Source organism: Notolepis coatsorum (assembly GCF_963971535.1).
Source record: "Notolepis coatsorum genome assembly, chromosome: 2".
Taxonomy (NCBI): Eukaryota; Metazoa; Chordata; class Actinopteri; order Aulopiformes; family Paralepididae; genus Notolepis; species Notolepis coatsorum.
The window spans coordinates 17,072,810-17,087,173 of NC_140166.1; the positions used below are offsets into that span (position 1 = coordinate 17,072,810).

General features: G+C 47.4%; 1 protein-coding gene across 5 annotated transcripts in view; it reads left to right on the top strand.

Annotated features, from left to right (window-relative positions):
* LOC311248924 (far upstream element-binding protein 3-like) overlaps positions 1–14,364 on the top strand; it is a 157,898-nt gene that overhangs the window by 33,191 nt on the left and 110,343 nt on the right. For 4 of the 5 annotated variants that reach the window (XM_084338162.1, XM_084338161.1, XM_084338158.1 and 1 more), the window contains exons 3-4: positions 13,459–13,492; positions 13,795–13,841. In XM_084338162.1, coding sequence (XP_084194288.1) covers positions 13,459–13,492; positions 13,795–13,841 — 81 coding nt within the window. The remainder of the gene's footprint in view (positions 1–13,458; positions 13,493–13,794; positions 13,842–14,364) is intronic. The other variant, XM_084338159.1, reaches the window with a different exon arrangement.

The following is a 14,364-nucleotide window of genomic DNA, read 5'->3' on the forward strand; positions in this document are numbered from 1 at the left end:
AGCTTGACAACCGATATCCTTTGCGTCTAGTAGGCATGGGCCAATGTGTGATTTTGGTGGTATGTGCTATTGCACAGATGTTTGTCCCTTAGTATACGCAGCACGCACAGTATAATATGCATGTAATAAATAGTTTATTAATAAATTCTGTGTTACTTGAAAATGTTTCACTGTGCTCCTAAATTTATTTGTGTGCTCCTACATTTTTTCATTTAGGAGCACATGTGCTCCTTGGGAAAAAGGTTAGCGTAGTAGTAATAGACTAACTAACTAATTATGGCGCTATAATTTTCCATTCACTTAACATGACGTGGTTATCATTAGTTTCACTGTGCCAACACTTTTATCAACTTATCAACAGAGATGTGGGTGATGTACCCCAGTCTGCCAGTAGCTTTCAAACCGTGTCAGGCTAATATGAATTCTCAATCTAGCTAAAAGCAAAGATAAGTAAGTAAGTAAATAAGTAAAACGCTGTCTTTGGTTATTGTTTTGAGTAAGAGACTCCTAGCAGCTCCTATCTTTAAACATCTTTATTCTTTTTTCGGCATCCTATTTGCTACTAGTCTGATGCCTTGTGTCCAGTGTGTGTCTGTCCTACTGCTTGTCAAAGATTTGATCTGACCTCCCAGGGCACATCACTGGAGGGGTAGCGGGATGAACGTTAGGTTATAACTATAACCAAGTTCTGTTAATTAGGGGTGACGCTTGGCATCACACTGCACTCCCTCGCGTACGTGCACGCGCACTGAATAAATTCCACAAATGTACCTTTAATACCAGTATTAGTCTGACCACACCCCTCATCAGCTTACCTTCATAAGCAGGTGTGTGGTCACCTGCTCTCCTCCTTCCCAAGCTTTCACCACAAGGTGAGGTCAAGGGCTGCAGCGGCCGTCTGATGCCAAGCGTCACCCCTAATTAACAGAACTTGGTTATAGTTATAACCTAACGTTCTGTTCCATTAGGGGCTCTGCTTGGCATCACACTGCACAAAGGGAGGCCAAGCGGAGCCGCTGGCTGACAAATACACCCCGCTGAAGGCCCCCCACAACCAACAGAACAGGGAGGGCCGAGCCCCCCCGACCCCCCCTAATGGAGGGCACCCTCCCTATTAGAGGTTTACCGAGAGGGCGACGGACCCGACCGCGCGAAGAGGCACTCAAGCAACTCAACGCACAGGGTGAGCAGACCGTGGCTTGACCCCACGACTACACCCACGCACAACCCGCATGCCACCCGGGAACGAACGTAGGAAACAACCTCGTTACTGCCCCCAGAATCACGGGATCAAGGGCAAACCCAACCCCGTGGCAAGGCCGTAGCAGCGGAGCGCGAAGGAAGACCCAGACCCACCAAAAGGACTGGACTCCCTGGAATGGGGGCCCGGAGAAGTCCATGATGCCAGCATCAAGACCCCACCAGGTGGGCACCTAGTGACCCCGCCCCCCACATCGCCAGCGTATTCGGACAAAGGCCCCTCAGCCGAGCGGGCCCTGTCCTCCCCAACAGTACACCGCCTGGAACACAGGCCCTGCAACAGGCAGACAGCATGGTCGTAACACACAAGAGTTAAGCAACGGAAGCAGGCAGTGCACCGGGAAAAAAGACCAGGCAACAGGCTGTTAACCCAAGCCTGGAGACTGCGGACGAGGCAGGCGCCAGAAAGGACAGCTGAACACAGCCGCCCCGGCGGAAGGGGCGTATGCTGGCGTTGTCGCATAACCAAGCCTCCACAGAGAAGGCCGATACGATCGGCAGACGTCATGAACGTGCAGGGGCACCCTCAACCGGAGAACCGGGAGTTGACACTGCAGCAACACACCAGAGAACCAACCACCTAGGCATTACCCCATGCAATGGTTGGTCCCATAACCCCTCAGGAAAGAAACCCCAAAAACACACCTGCGGCACCGCCGCACCCCGCGTTCTGGTTTCCAACAGGGCTATCCCGGGCCTACGGGTCAACGAAACATTACCCCGGACCGGGCCCGGTGATACGGGGAGCACAGGGTCCCCCGAGGAGGTTAAAACCACCCCAACAGGCCCCTCTGCGCCAAGCGCAAGAGAAGAGCGTAAAAAATGGAAGACCAGCCCCAGCACCCCGCACTCGGTATTCCCAGGAGGTCACCCAACCAAGTACCAACCAAGACCAACCTGCACAGCGGCCGAGATCCGACGAGATCGGGCGCGTACAGGTTGGCACGGCCGTAAGCCATTACGACAGTGCAGAATACAACGCACCCAACAAAGGTTCCATAACGCTCAACCCTGTGACACCCGGACCGACCAAGCATTTTTTCCCCCTGAAAAAAACCCAAGTCCCTCAGGGTACCAGAACAGCAGATCTGCATCCCCAGCGGACAACGGGTGCAACTGATCTGGACCAGCGCGACCAGAACCAGTCCCGTGCCCTAATCACGCCGACCTGCCAACCCCAGGAGAAGGGGCAGATATGCGTGTTGATCCCAACATAAAAAGAAGGCGCCACCCAGACGTGTCGGTACGAACCGCGCCCGGTGGCCCACCCCTAGGGCGTGAGACCCTTCCCCATATGTCCAGACCCATTCCGTCATCATCCCCTGACATGAACGGGAACCCATCGACAACCACACAGGGTGTCGGAAGAGGAAAAACCCCCATCCCAATTGCTTCATAAAAACGCTGTTTCAACCCCAAGCAATCAAGGCGCGCCAGTCAGCCAATGCCCCAAAAGAACATCCTGAGCTAGCACTATGTGTGCGTTTTGACATATCCACATCAACAATAGGCCGTTTAGACCACCATATTGAATCCCCAAGACGCCCAGGGGAACGACAAGAGGGGCGAGATGCAATCAACTCCATGAATGAATGAATGAAAAAAGTTTACCCAACAGACTGCAGAAAGGGTACAACCCAGTACGGCAATACACACAATTGGTTAAGGGGAGGCAGACCTGAGAAAGACGTTAGTCTTGTTTCCATCAGGGACCCTCATTTCCAATCCATATAGACACATCCAACTCTTTATAATAATAAAGAAAAAGCATCACCCGTATGACCCAACTGCACAGCTGGGAGTAAAAAACCTGTTTTCACATGATTTTAATCCAGTCACTCTTTTTAATCAGAGTGTAAGACCAGACCCTCCCAGAAACACCTTCCCACATGAGTCCATAGTCATGAAAAATATATGTCAACTGTGAGTCACGTGACCAATCGACTCAAGTTGACACATAAATCGGGCGCAGCAGAACTGTGAGCCCTACGCCCTAACCTCGACATCTTTAAGACACCAACTCATGGAAGGCGTCGCCATAGCAACACCGCTACAACGGGCGGGGAAACCTGCCGGCTCCTGTCATGTAATAGGAGTCGGTAGAATACCCCTCCCCCCCCCCCCCCCCCCCGCCAAGCACTGGCTTGGCCCTGACTGGCTCAGCAGAAGAGATCAAAAATCCCCTAAACCAATCAAGTGGGAAAGGAGGGGTTTATTCGACACCCCCTCCCGAAAAAACACCCTTTATCCCTACACACAGAAAAACAACCGTAGCCATCTTGAAAAACCTCCGGTAGAAAGCAATGCATAGCAAAAGCTAATACAATGTCCGCTACCCACAAAAATGTGTAAAGGTTTTACAACAAAACACAAGTCGCCTGTGCGTGAATCCTATACCCGTTGACTATGTCGTACATAGGAAAAAACGCTGATCGAGAGTAAACGGCTAGGCCGTGAAATGTGTGTGTACGAGTATTACTGCAACTAAACAACACAGCATTGTGAAACACATATACTTAGTTCAAGCAATGGAATAACACCAGTTTCTACCTGCATGTGGAGCATCAAGCTAATAGAACCTATTACCGAGTGTACGTTGCAGACCTTGCTTAACCTCGTAACACAACACAACTCATCCCACAACGTAAAAGGGCAGATTCATATATACACAACCCCACCATATGAATTGTTTGAAGAAACACACAGTTTGTTCGGCCAAAACACAGTCCCCCTCCATCGGGGAACTTTTTTATTAACTAATAAAATGTGTCAAGGCACAAAATCATAGAGGGGCCGGGGAGGGTGTAGAGGAGAGGGGACACAGAGGGGAAAAAGTCACTTTAACGGCGTCTGCCACCTCGCGCCGCTCGAGTCTTGCCACCCCGAGGAGCCCCGGAGGGACGGTAGGTTACAGTCTGCTGGACACGACGTTCCCTACCGTCTCCTCCGGTCGTGGATGGGCCGGCGGTGGCAGAAGCGCCGTTTCGTCCCCTGGCCCTCTTGGCAGGGCCAGCAGCGGCGGCGGAGGCAGTGGTAGCGGCGACGGAGACAGCTCGACGTCGCGGAAGCCTTCTGACTCCACCGGCAAGGACGGGAGGCGGAAAATGGGGTTGGAGAATGGACCTCTCCTCTGCCATCTCTCTGCATGTTGAGGACATCAACCGCAGGGCCTTCCCGAATAGGCCAGCGTCGGAGAGGGCGGCCGTCAGAAGAGGAGCTCTCTTCTTCTCTGGCACACGGGCCTGCTCCAGCCAAATGTGACGCTGGCCCAGGGTGGCCAGGGCGCGCACTTTCCCCATGGCTATGGCCAGCACCTGGGAAAGGTGCAGGACAGCTCCCGCAGCCTGGGTGATCTGATCGCATTTCACCTCGTTCAGATCCGTGCCGCCCGTCATTATCCCCGATACAAATCTAGCCAGGTGGGCGATGTTAGACGCCGCAGCTAGCGATTGTGTACCAGCGATGAATGACTGGTCACCCCAATAAGCCAATCGCCTAGCCGATTTCCCCTGGAGGACCGGCTTGCATAGTGGTTCCCACACCATATCCGGACAGAGGAGCGCGGCCATCGGACTGTCAAGCCGAGGCACACCCTCCCCCATACCTTTGACCAACCCCGACACCCGCGTAACTGGTACGTAGGCAGGAGTTAGTCCCATGATGTTGGACACCGCCTGACCCCGACGAACATAGGCCCCCATCGATGGGAAAAATGGGTAGACAACGTCCACCCCTCTCACTGGGGGACGCTGCCAGGGATGGCCTATGAGGTCATCAGGGACAGGTGCAGGCAATGGCAGCGGCAGCGGCACGCCGTTTGCGGCGGCGGCTACCGCCATGAGCTCGGGAAACAAGGCCCGCAGTTCCCCCTGCGAACCTTCCTCCACCGACCCCGCATCCCTCACATACAGCAGGCTGCGACTGGTCAAGGAGCCACAGTCTGATGTGGCCGACAGTAGGGCATCCTGCTGATGAGGCCAAGGTGGTTCCTCGACATCCTCGAACAGGGCGCCCCATGGAGCCATTTCCCCCCCCTCCGGGGTCTCCTGAGGAGGGATACTCTCCTCCACGGGGCCCTCATACAAAAACCCGTCCGCCTCGTCCATGAAGTCCTCAGTCTCCATTGGAAATCCAGAGCCGGACACATCTTCGCTGGTCTCCAGCAGTTCCCCAAACCCAGGCCGTTCGCGCCTGCACGCCACCATCTTGCGACGTGAGCGGGCAGACGCGAAAAGTTTGCGTCGCAAATCCTCTGGCTCCAAGACAACCCCCCGTTCACCAACGGGCGATTCCCCAGAACCAGAGGAACCAGAGTCGAGATCAGGCCATCGCCGGAGCGACGGCACCGAACCCTCGGCTCTTCGGTGAGGCAAACTATCCACCGGCAGTCTCCCGGGCTGGGTCGGTAACCACGAGAGTGGCAACAGCCCAGCACCGAAGCGCACGACGGAGGCGGGAATGGAGAACCGCTGGTGAAGAGTAGGTCTAGCGGGTCTACTCTCCGCGGAATACATTATGACCCAACTTTTTCTTGTACAACAGATGTGAGAGAAGAAAAAATTAAGCACAATGTAAACCCGTCACAACTCTTTTCAACTAACAACACGTCAAGTGGGGTACTACCGAGGCACTTCCTTGTGGTGAAAGCGAGAAGGAGGAGAGCAGGTGACCACACACCTGCTTATGAAGGTAAGCTGATGAGGGGTGTGGTCAGTACTGGTATTAAAGGTACATTTGTGGAATTTATTCAGTGCGCGTGCACGTACGCGAGGGAGTGCAGTGTGATGCCAAGCAGAGCCCCTAATGGAACAGAACCACCATTATCACAGCCAGCTGACCAATCACAGCTGTGTCTGGCAGCCAATCATAGAGGCGGAAGGGGGTTAGCTCAGCGTGCCACTAGCTCATCCCCAGTACTACTCATGGAATAAAGTCTTAGAGCTAGTCTGGTTTCACTACAGGACTAGTCTTGTTTCACTACAGGACTAGTCTTGTTTCACTACAGGACTAGTCTGGTTTCACTACAGGAACCAACAGGGCTAGTCTGGTTTCACTACAGGACTAGTCTTGTTTCACTACAGGACTAGTCTTGTTTCACTACAGGACTAGTCTTGTTTCACTACAGGACCCAACAGGACTAGTCTGGTTTCACTACAGGAACCAACAGGACTAGTCTGGTTTCACTACAGGAACCAACAGGGCTAGTCTGGTTTCACTACAGGAACCAACAGGACTAGTCTGGTTTCACTACAGGAACCAACAGGGCTAGTCTGGTTTCACTACAGGAACCAACAGGGCTAGTCTTGTTTCACTACAGGAACCAACGGGGCTAGTCTGGTTTCACTACAGGAACCAACAGGGCTAGTCTGGTTTCACTACAGGAACCAACAGGGCTAGTCTTGTTTCACTACAGGAACCAACAGGGCTAGTCTGGTTTCACTACAGGAACCAACAGGGCTAGTCTGGTTTCACTACAGGAACCAACAGGGCTAGTCTTGTTTCACTACAGGAACCAACAGGGCTAGTCTGGTTTCACTACAGGAACCAACAGGGCTAGTCTTGTTTCACTACAGGAACCAACAGGGCTAGTCTGGTTTCACTACAGGAACCAACAGGGCTAGTCTGGTTTCACTACAGGAACCAACAGGGCTAGTCTGGTTTCACTACAGGAACCAACAGGGCTAGTCTTGTTTCACTACAGGAACCAACAGGGCTAGTCTTGTTTCACTACAGGAACCAACAGGGCTAGTCTTGTTTCACTACAGGAACCAACAGGGCTAGTCTGGTTTCACTACAGGAACCAACAGGGCTAGTCTGGTTTCACTACAGGACTAGTCTGGTTTCACTACAGGAACCAACAGAGCTAGTCTGATTTCACTACAGGAACCAACAGGGCTAGTCTGGTTTCACTTAGGGCTGTATGACATTTTCTCACCGCGGTTGTGTGTGGCTAATCACCGCGGGATGTGGTGGTACCGCAAATTCATAACTTTTTTTTTTATATACCTGCCTATATATTTTTTTTTATTAACACATCCACCGCCAATCCCGTTGTACAGCGTGTTTGGCGGCCATGCGAATTCTGCCAAACCACGCTGTACAGCGATATTGAGATCAGATTTCATTTTTTCGCCATGGCATTCATAATTCCGCCACCCAGCCTCTGGTGATACAGTGGGACCCTGCACAATAGTGCAACGCCTCAATACCGCCGCCTGGTGGATGATCGGGCAAGTTACAACCGGAAGTAGCCATCGGTGCATCTGGGAAATCCGTCCGGCAGTCACATATCGTTGCGGGACTACAGACAAACACTGGCGTGCATATGGATCGCTGCCATAACTCAATAATCGTTATGATTTGGGCGTTTATTGCGCCATACAAACGGGAAATGGATCTAGTAGCGACGTCAAATAAGTGGGATCTTTTTCCTCCAGTCTCATCGGCGAACGGTAAGAGGACAGTAACGTTACTTTCAGCTTGATTGTTTATTCTTTTCACTGCAAACCGATCTGATCAATATATCACCCATACTACATAAAGCATTTACTGACTATCACGGAATTATAAACGACCCCCCCCCCCCTTTTATCCATGCATGATGAATCACAACGTATAGGATCATATACAGTTGAATTTTTTAATATAGCGTGTATCGGGAATAAACGGCAGTTGATAATCTATATATGCGTTTATGCCTATAACTCACGTTCTATGAATTACTGCAGAAAACGATAAAAACATACTTATATTCTAGAAGGTACTTTTGGAAGAATCTATGAATGAAAAAGTATAACGTTCCTACATCCTGAACGATAGACAATCGATGTTGAATGGGCCATAGTAATGTCAATTTAGCAATACAATTTAAAAAGTTATAGCCCTGCAAAGAAGGTGAACATCTCCATAGGCTTAGAGTGGTGGCAGTGAGCCTACATTGATGGATATAACCGTGGCAGGGAATGTAATAATAATTTAGGACCTGCTCCGAGGTCATCAATTGGCACACATGCGATGCATGCATGCAATTCGTATCTGCGATTAACCCATCCCGTGTGTTAAGACATGCAAGTTTACTCGCAATCGTGATTAGACAAAAATTCTGAGGTCATAGGAGTCCCGAAACTATTTTAAACATGTTTGATAATCTATCCATTTGTCCCTCAACGTTCTGAAATGTGATAAAAGTAGTAGGGGTGTTGCCTGTTCCTTTAAGAGTGATGCGTTGTGTGATATATACTGTAGGTCTACGCAAGCAGCAAGCAGTCGCACATCCCTTCTCCAACTTAAAACTAACGTTATTTGAGCGGACATTTAGTGTTATTATAACACTATTTTAACGTTAGTGAATTTGAATGCACATACATAGCTAGTTAAATACCACAACTTGTGTCATCAATCATTGGGAGAAACTAGCCAATATCTAATGTTAGATAGCTAACGTTTGCAAACAAAGCTAACGTTATCCAGTTGACATTACAGATCATAATAGCTATGATAACGTTAATGAAGTGAGCATAGGGGTTAGTCAGAGTGTAGCGGGGTCGGTAGAGAGAGGCAGCACTTAATTTGCGTGTAACGTTAGTCAACATTGAGCAAGTTACATGACCGGCACTTCGGCCCGGGAGTGTTGGGAGAACGCTCCTCTGTAGCCTACTCCACTACGGTTCAGATTAATACAGGAAAAGGTATACATTGGGGGCTCGAGTCCGGGATATGAAAATAAATCCTGATTTCATCTGCGAGTTGTAAACTGTATGGAAACGTGAAGTTAGCTCATGCTACTGTACACTGCGATGATCTCGTCGCAAATTGCCCCTTAATTTGGCCGTTGCGATTGAAATATTATATCTGGTAGCAACGTTGCGAGTAGAGATTTCAACCCTTCATTCGCATTTCACTCCTAAATTAATCCATACAAATTGGATAATTTTTTTTTAAACATTAGCCTACAACCAAGGCTGTACAGTGCGACACAATGTCGTGGTGCTATGAAAGAATCTGTCGGCAATGAATGAACTTACTGCGATAGCCTGAGTGAAAAAAAGATTTTTGTGGAGTGAATCTGGGTCACGCTATATACTTGGTACTTGTAGTCTATCGTGCGATTAAAGACCATGTCCCTGTCTGCGTAGTCTATACATCCAACACCAAATCCCATAATTCCTAGCGAAACTAAACTGAATGTGGCCGCTTCCTTGGCTTTAAATAATAATATGGCTCTTGCTCCGCAAGAACAACGGAGTGGATAATGGATATCAGTCCATTTTATGACAACCACGTCCGATGTGGAGAGATGATAAGATGATGATGATTGACGTGATGATGTGATGATTGATTGACGGGGACACGGAAACTTCTAACGTTCAGGATCAGCCATGCATTACGTGAGTACCCCACTATTAGGACGTGAAATACTGTCTACTTAAATTGACACCGCGGATCAATAAAGTATCAACCCATCTATCGATCTAATAATGAGACAATATTTTTGCATAGTATTACATTCCACTTCTATAAACAATCAAAGTCCTACCGTAAGAGCCTCATACGGGTCAATTAAACCTTTTTTATTAGTCTTTCCTTCGAGCTAAGTTGGACTGAACATTTCACTGTCAAAAGCGCAAATGTAAATAAGGTTGCGTTGCAACAGTTTTCAAAATAAAGGTCATATATACAAATACCTCTCAATTCTTATAAAAAAAAAAGTCCCGGATATACATAAACATTAATTGGCATAGATCTCTATAAACGGCCCAACACATTGATCACTTTAGGCACACACTGAAACCAGTAACATCACAAATATGAAGCAGGTAATTACCCATACAAATAATAAACCTTTCATGGGGTTATTTACAATAATAATAATTCATTTGATTTCTAAAGCACTTTTCATTGTGAAACAAATGTATGCAGAGTTTCTTGTCCTCCTGATTAATGGTGTGTGTGTGTTGTGATGATCTCATTCAAGGAGCACTACACAAGCGCGCGCGCACACACACACACAGTTTGTTGTTTTTGTTCTATTAGTGATTTACACACTTTCTCAGTTGGTTCATTATAAAAGATACAAACCTGAAAACAAACGCACTTAAATGTTAAATAAAAGGACCACAGTAATGAGGCAGGAGGAACATATTTTTTTAATGGTAAAATTGTTATTTAAAAATGTGCCCCTAAAAAATATTTTTTGCCCCTAAATTTCTCATTTAGGGGCAAGTGTGCCCCTAGTGAAAAAGCTTAGCGTACAGCCCTGCTACTGGAAAACGGACGTCTCGTCATTAAATGAACCGAGTTAAAAATGATCAAGCCCCTTTATTTATGGCGGCAGATGCCACTGTTGTCTGTTCTGCCTTGACACACTGCGGGATTGCGGTGATGCGGTTACCTAGTTTCACTACAGGACTAGTCTGGTTTCACTAATGGTTTCACTACAGGACTGAACAGGGCTAGTCTGGTTTCACTACAAGACTAGTCTGGTTTCACTACAGGACCCAACATGACTAGTCTGGTTTCACTACAGGACCCAACAGGACTAGTCTGGTTTCACTACAGGACTAGTCTGGTTTCACTACAAGATCCAACATGACTAGTCTGGTTTCACTACAAGACATAACGGGACTAAGGCTGAGCCCGAACGTTCGAACGTTCGTTCGTTACGCTGACATTCGGACTTTAATTAATGGGTTTGAACGTTCTGTGAAAAAAAAATAAAGCAGGCGCACAACGTTGAGGCGATGTGAAGCGGCGCGTCCCCCGAGGCGCTCGACTCAACCAGTATGGTCTCTGACTCTGCCGGGCTGTAGCTGGATACTATTGTCTCAACCAGAGCTCTCAACCAATGCAATAGAACAATTTTGATTGACAGACGATTCTGCCAATTACGTCACACCGCTTGCACCCGCCTCTGCTGTTACCACCAATCGGCAAGCGTTTATTATTTTTTTTACTTCCGGCAATGCCGCCATTGATCTGCTTGCGAGAAGCACAACAGACTTACCGTAGCTAATACGTTAGCTCCCTGCAGAGGAAGTAAAAGTCGTAACAAGGTTTCCGTAGGTGAACCTGCGGAAGGATCATTAATGAATACCAGCCTTTTTCGGCCACGGAGCGCGAGCTTCATGGCGGGAGGTGGTTGCGTTGGAAACACCTCTGGCCGAGGGCGGACGGGCGGCAGGCGTGTTGGGAGCCCGGCGGGACCCCACCGGTGTCTCTCTGTCTCTCTGCTGTCCCCCGTTCCGAGGTAGACGGTGGACGGGTCTGTTGAGGAGCCGAGGCGCGCGCCTCTCTCCCCTTCCCGTCGACCAAGAGTGAATACCTGTTATTGAACGTGTAACACTAACTATATAACGTTAATGCCACAAAACGAATGCCTTTGCCCCTTACGTGACTGCGGTGTGCAAGGGCTATTGTTTATCATAAGTAGTAACTTTGATGCAGTAGCTTGTTTATTTTCTTCTGAGTGCTTTGTTTAATTACATGTTTACATGAACAGCCACCACTGTAAACAACATGTTTTTCACCAATAGACTATGCAATGCCGCCCTCCGTAGGATCTACGTTCGTTCGATAAACCCTGGCGAACGTTCAAACCCTAAAAACAGGGTTCGGGTACAGCCTTAAACAGGACTAGTCTGTTTTCACTACAGGACTAGTCTAGTTTCACTATAATGGACAGGGACCTAGCTATAAAAATGTATGCATCTGAAGTAGGGGTGCACCGATGTATCGGTCGGGTATCGGTATCGGCCGATAAGTGCCTTGTTGACTGCAATCGGCCTATCGGCGGATAAGCTTGAATGTGCCGATGGCAGTAGCCGATAAATATCCATCAATTTGTGTAGCGTCGAGACAAAAAAAAGTTCACTCGCGACCTGCACAACGCCGTCCCCAGTCCGGGCAGTCCCCCCCCCCCCCACACACACACAAGCTACTGCATCAAAGTTACTACTTATGATTAACAAGGCATTCGTTTTGTGGCATTAACATTATATAGTTAGTGTTACACGTTCATAACATCAGCATATTATTTACCTGAACGTAGCAAGCGTTCATACTAGCTGCCGTCCCCAGTCCGGCAGTCCCCCCCACACACAAGCTACTGCATCAAAGTTACTACTTATGATTAACAAGGAATTCGTTTTGTGGCATTAACATTATATAGTTAGTGTTACACGTTCATAACATCAGCATATTATTTACCCGAACGTAGCAAGCGTTCATACTAGCTCAGTTCCTTCTGTTGCTCACAGAGCCCTGAGTTTTACCCATTCTGCAATCTGTTAATAACGTTTTCAATCAGACACATGTATAGAAAGGCTTTGTTTTATTATAACATTAGTTGCAGTAAAATCATTATGCCTCATTTAAGTCATCCTGCGGTGCTAAAAGCTAAACGTTGGCCGCGCGCCGCGCCGTGTTGTTCTAGAAAACCTCTGTCGTCAAAATCAATGGCGGACAAAAGCAGAGTAAAAAATGCAACACGCTTGCCGATTGGTGGTAACAGCAGAGGCGGGTGCAAGCGGTGTGTGACGTAATTGGCAGAATCGACTGCCAATCAAAATGTCATTGGTTGAGACAATAGTATCTCGCTGCAGCCCAGCAGGTAGACCATGCTGGGAGAACTAGTATCTAGCTGCAGCCCTGCAGAACATACTGGGAGAGAGATAGTGCTATTTCTTGAGGTTTCCTTTTTTTAAGTAAGTAAAGAGGCCTATGTTCATATCGGTGAGCACAATTTGTAAGACAAATATACAGTAGTTTCATAAAAAAAATATATATATATATATATTACAAAAAAATATATATATACAAAAAAATATATATTTAAAAAATATTTAAAAAAATATATTTTGCCACAAATATCGGTATCGACGGATTGTGTTAGTTGAACAATCGGTATCGGTATCGGTGGCAAATTTTCATATCGGTGCATCCCTAATCTGAAGTACTAGAACAGATATTGCTATTAGGAAACCTCAGCCTCTTGAAGACTAATATGTTGTATTTGTGCAGTTTAAAAACCTTTTGTCATCGTTGAATATTAAAAGAATTTATCTTTGGGGGGGAAAAGTCTCTTTCTGACTTTCTCTTTCTCTCTCTTGCTCCGTCTTTCTCTCTCTTGTCTATACACTACTGACTCTCCATTTCTCTATCACTATCTTTCTCTTTCTCTCTCCACCCCTCCTCTCTCAGTAGGTCACCAGCTATCAGCCATGGGACATCAGAGGTAAATGCACACACACACTGAGACACGATTTGATATTGATTTGTCTATCGGCTAGATTACTGCTCATCTCTTCACCCTGGCTCACATGCTGTTCTCTCACACACACACACACACACACACACACACACACACACACACGCACACACACACACATGCACACACACACACACCTACCTACCTATCTCCTTGTGACTGTGATGGTAAAGTGGCTGTACATACTGGCTGTAATCAGTTATTGACATGTTTGCATACATACAGAGAATACCCTGTGTGACTGTGGAATTAATGTGTGTGTGTTGCAGGGTAATGACGGAAGACTATAAAGTGCCTGACAGGATGGTGGGCTTCAGTAAGTACACACTGACTCACACACACACACACACACACACACACACACACACACACACACACACACACACACACACACACACACACACACAGATGAAAAAAAAAATCAGGATATCCCTAACGAGCCCAATCTCATAAATAAAGGTACATAATGTACATTATGTTATAGCCATAAGTAATATATTGACATATTTACAAAAACATACATTGTGTACGTATTTCAAATAAGTACATATATTGCATATTAAATTCTTTTTTAACGTTTTCAGAAATAGTCTCGCCCAAACCCTAACCTTAATCACACTGTTACCTTAAACTAACTTGCGCAGTTTGTTTTCGGACTTTTGCCAATACGAAATGTAAATATATTACTTATGGCTATAACATAACGTACATTATGTACCTTTTTTTCCTGTGGTCGATTAGTACTTTATTTCCGTTTTCTGATGAGACAGTGTTACCCTGACACACTACAGCTGTGATGAGACCGTGTTACCCTGAGTCCCTGACACACTACAGCTGTT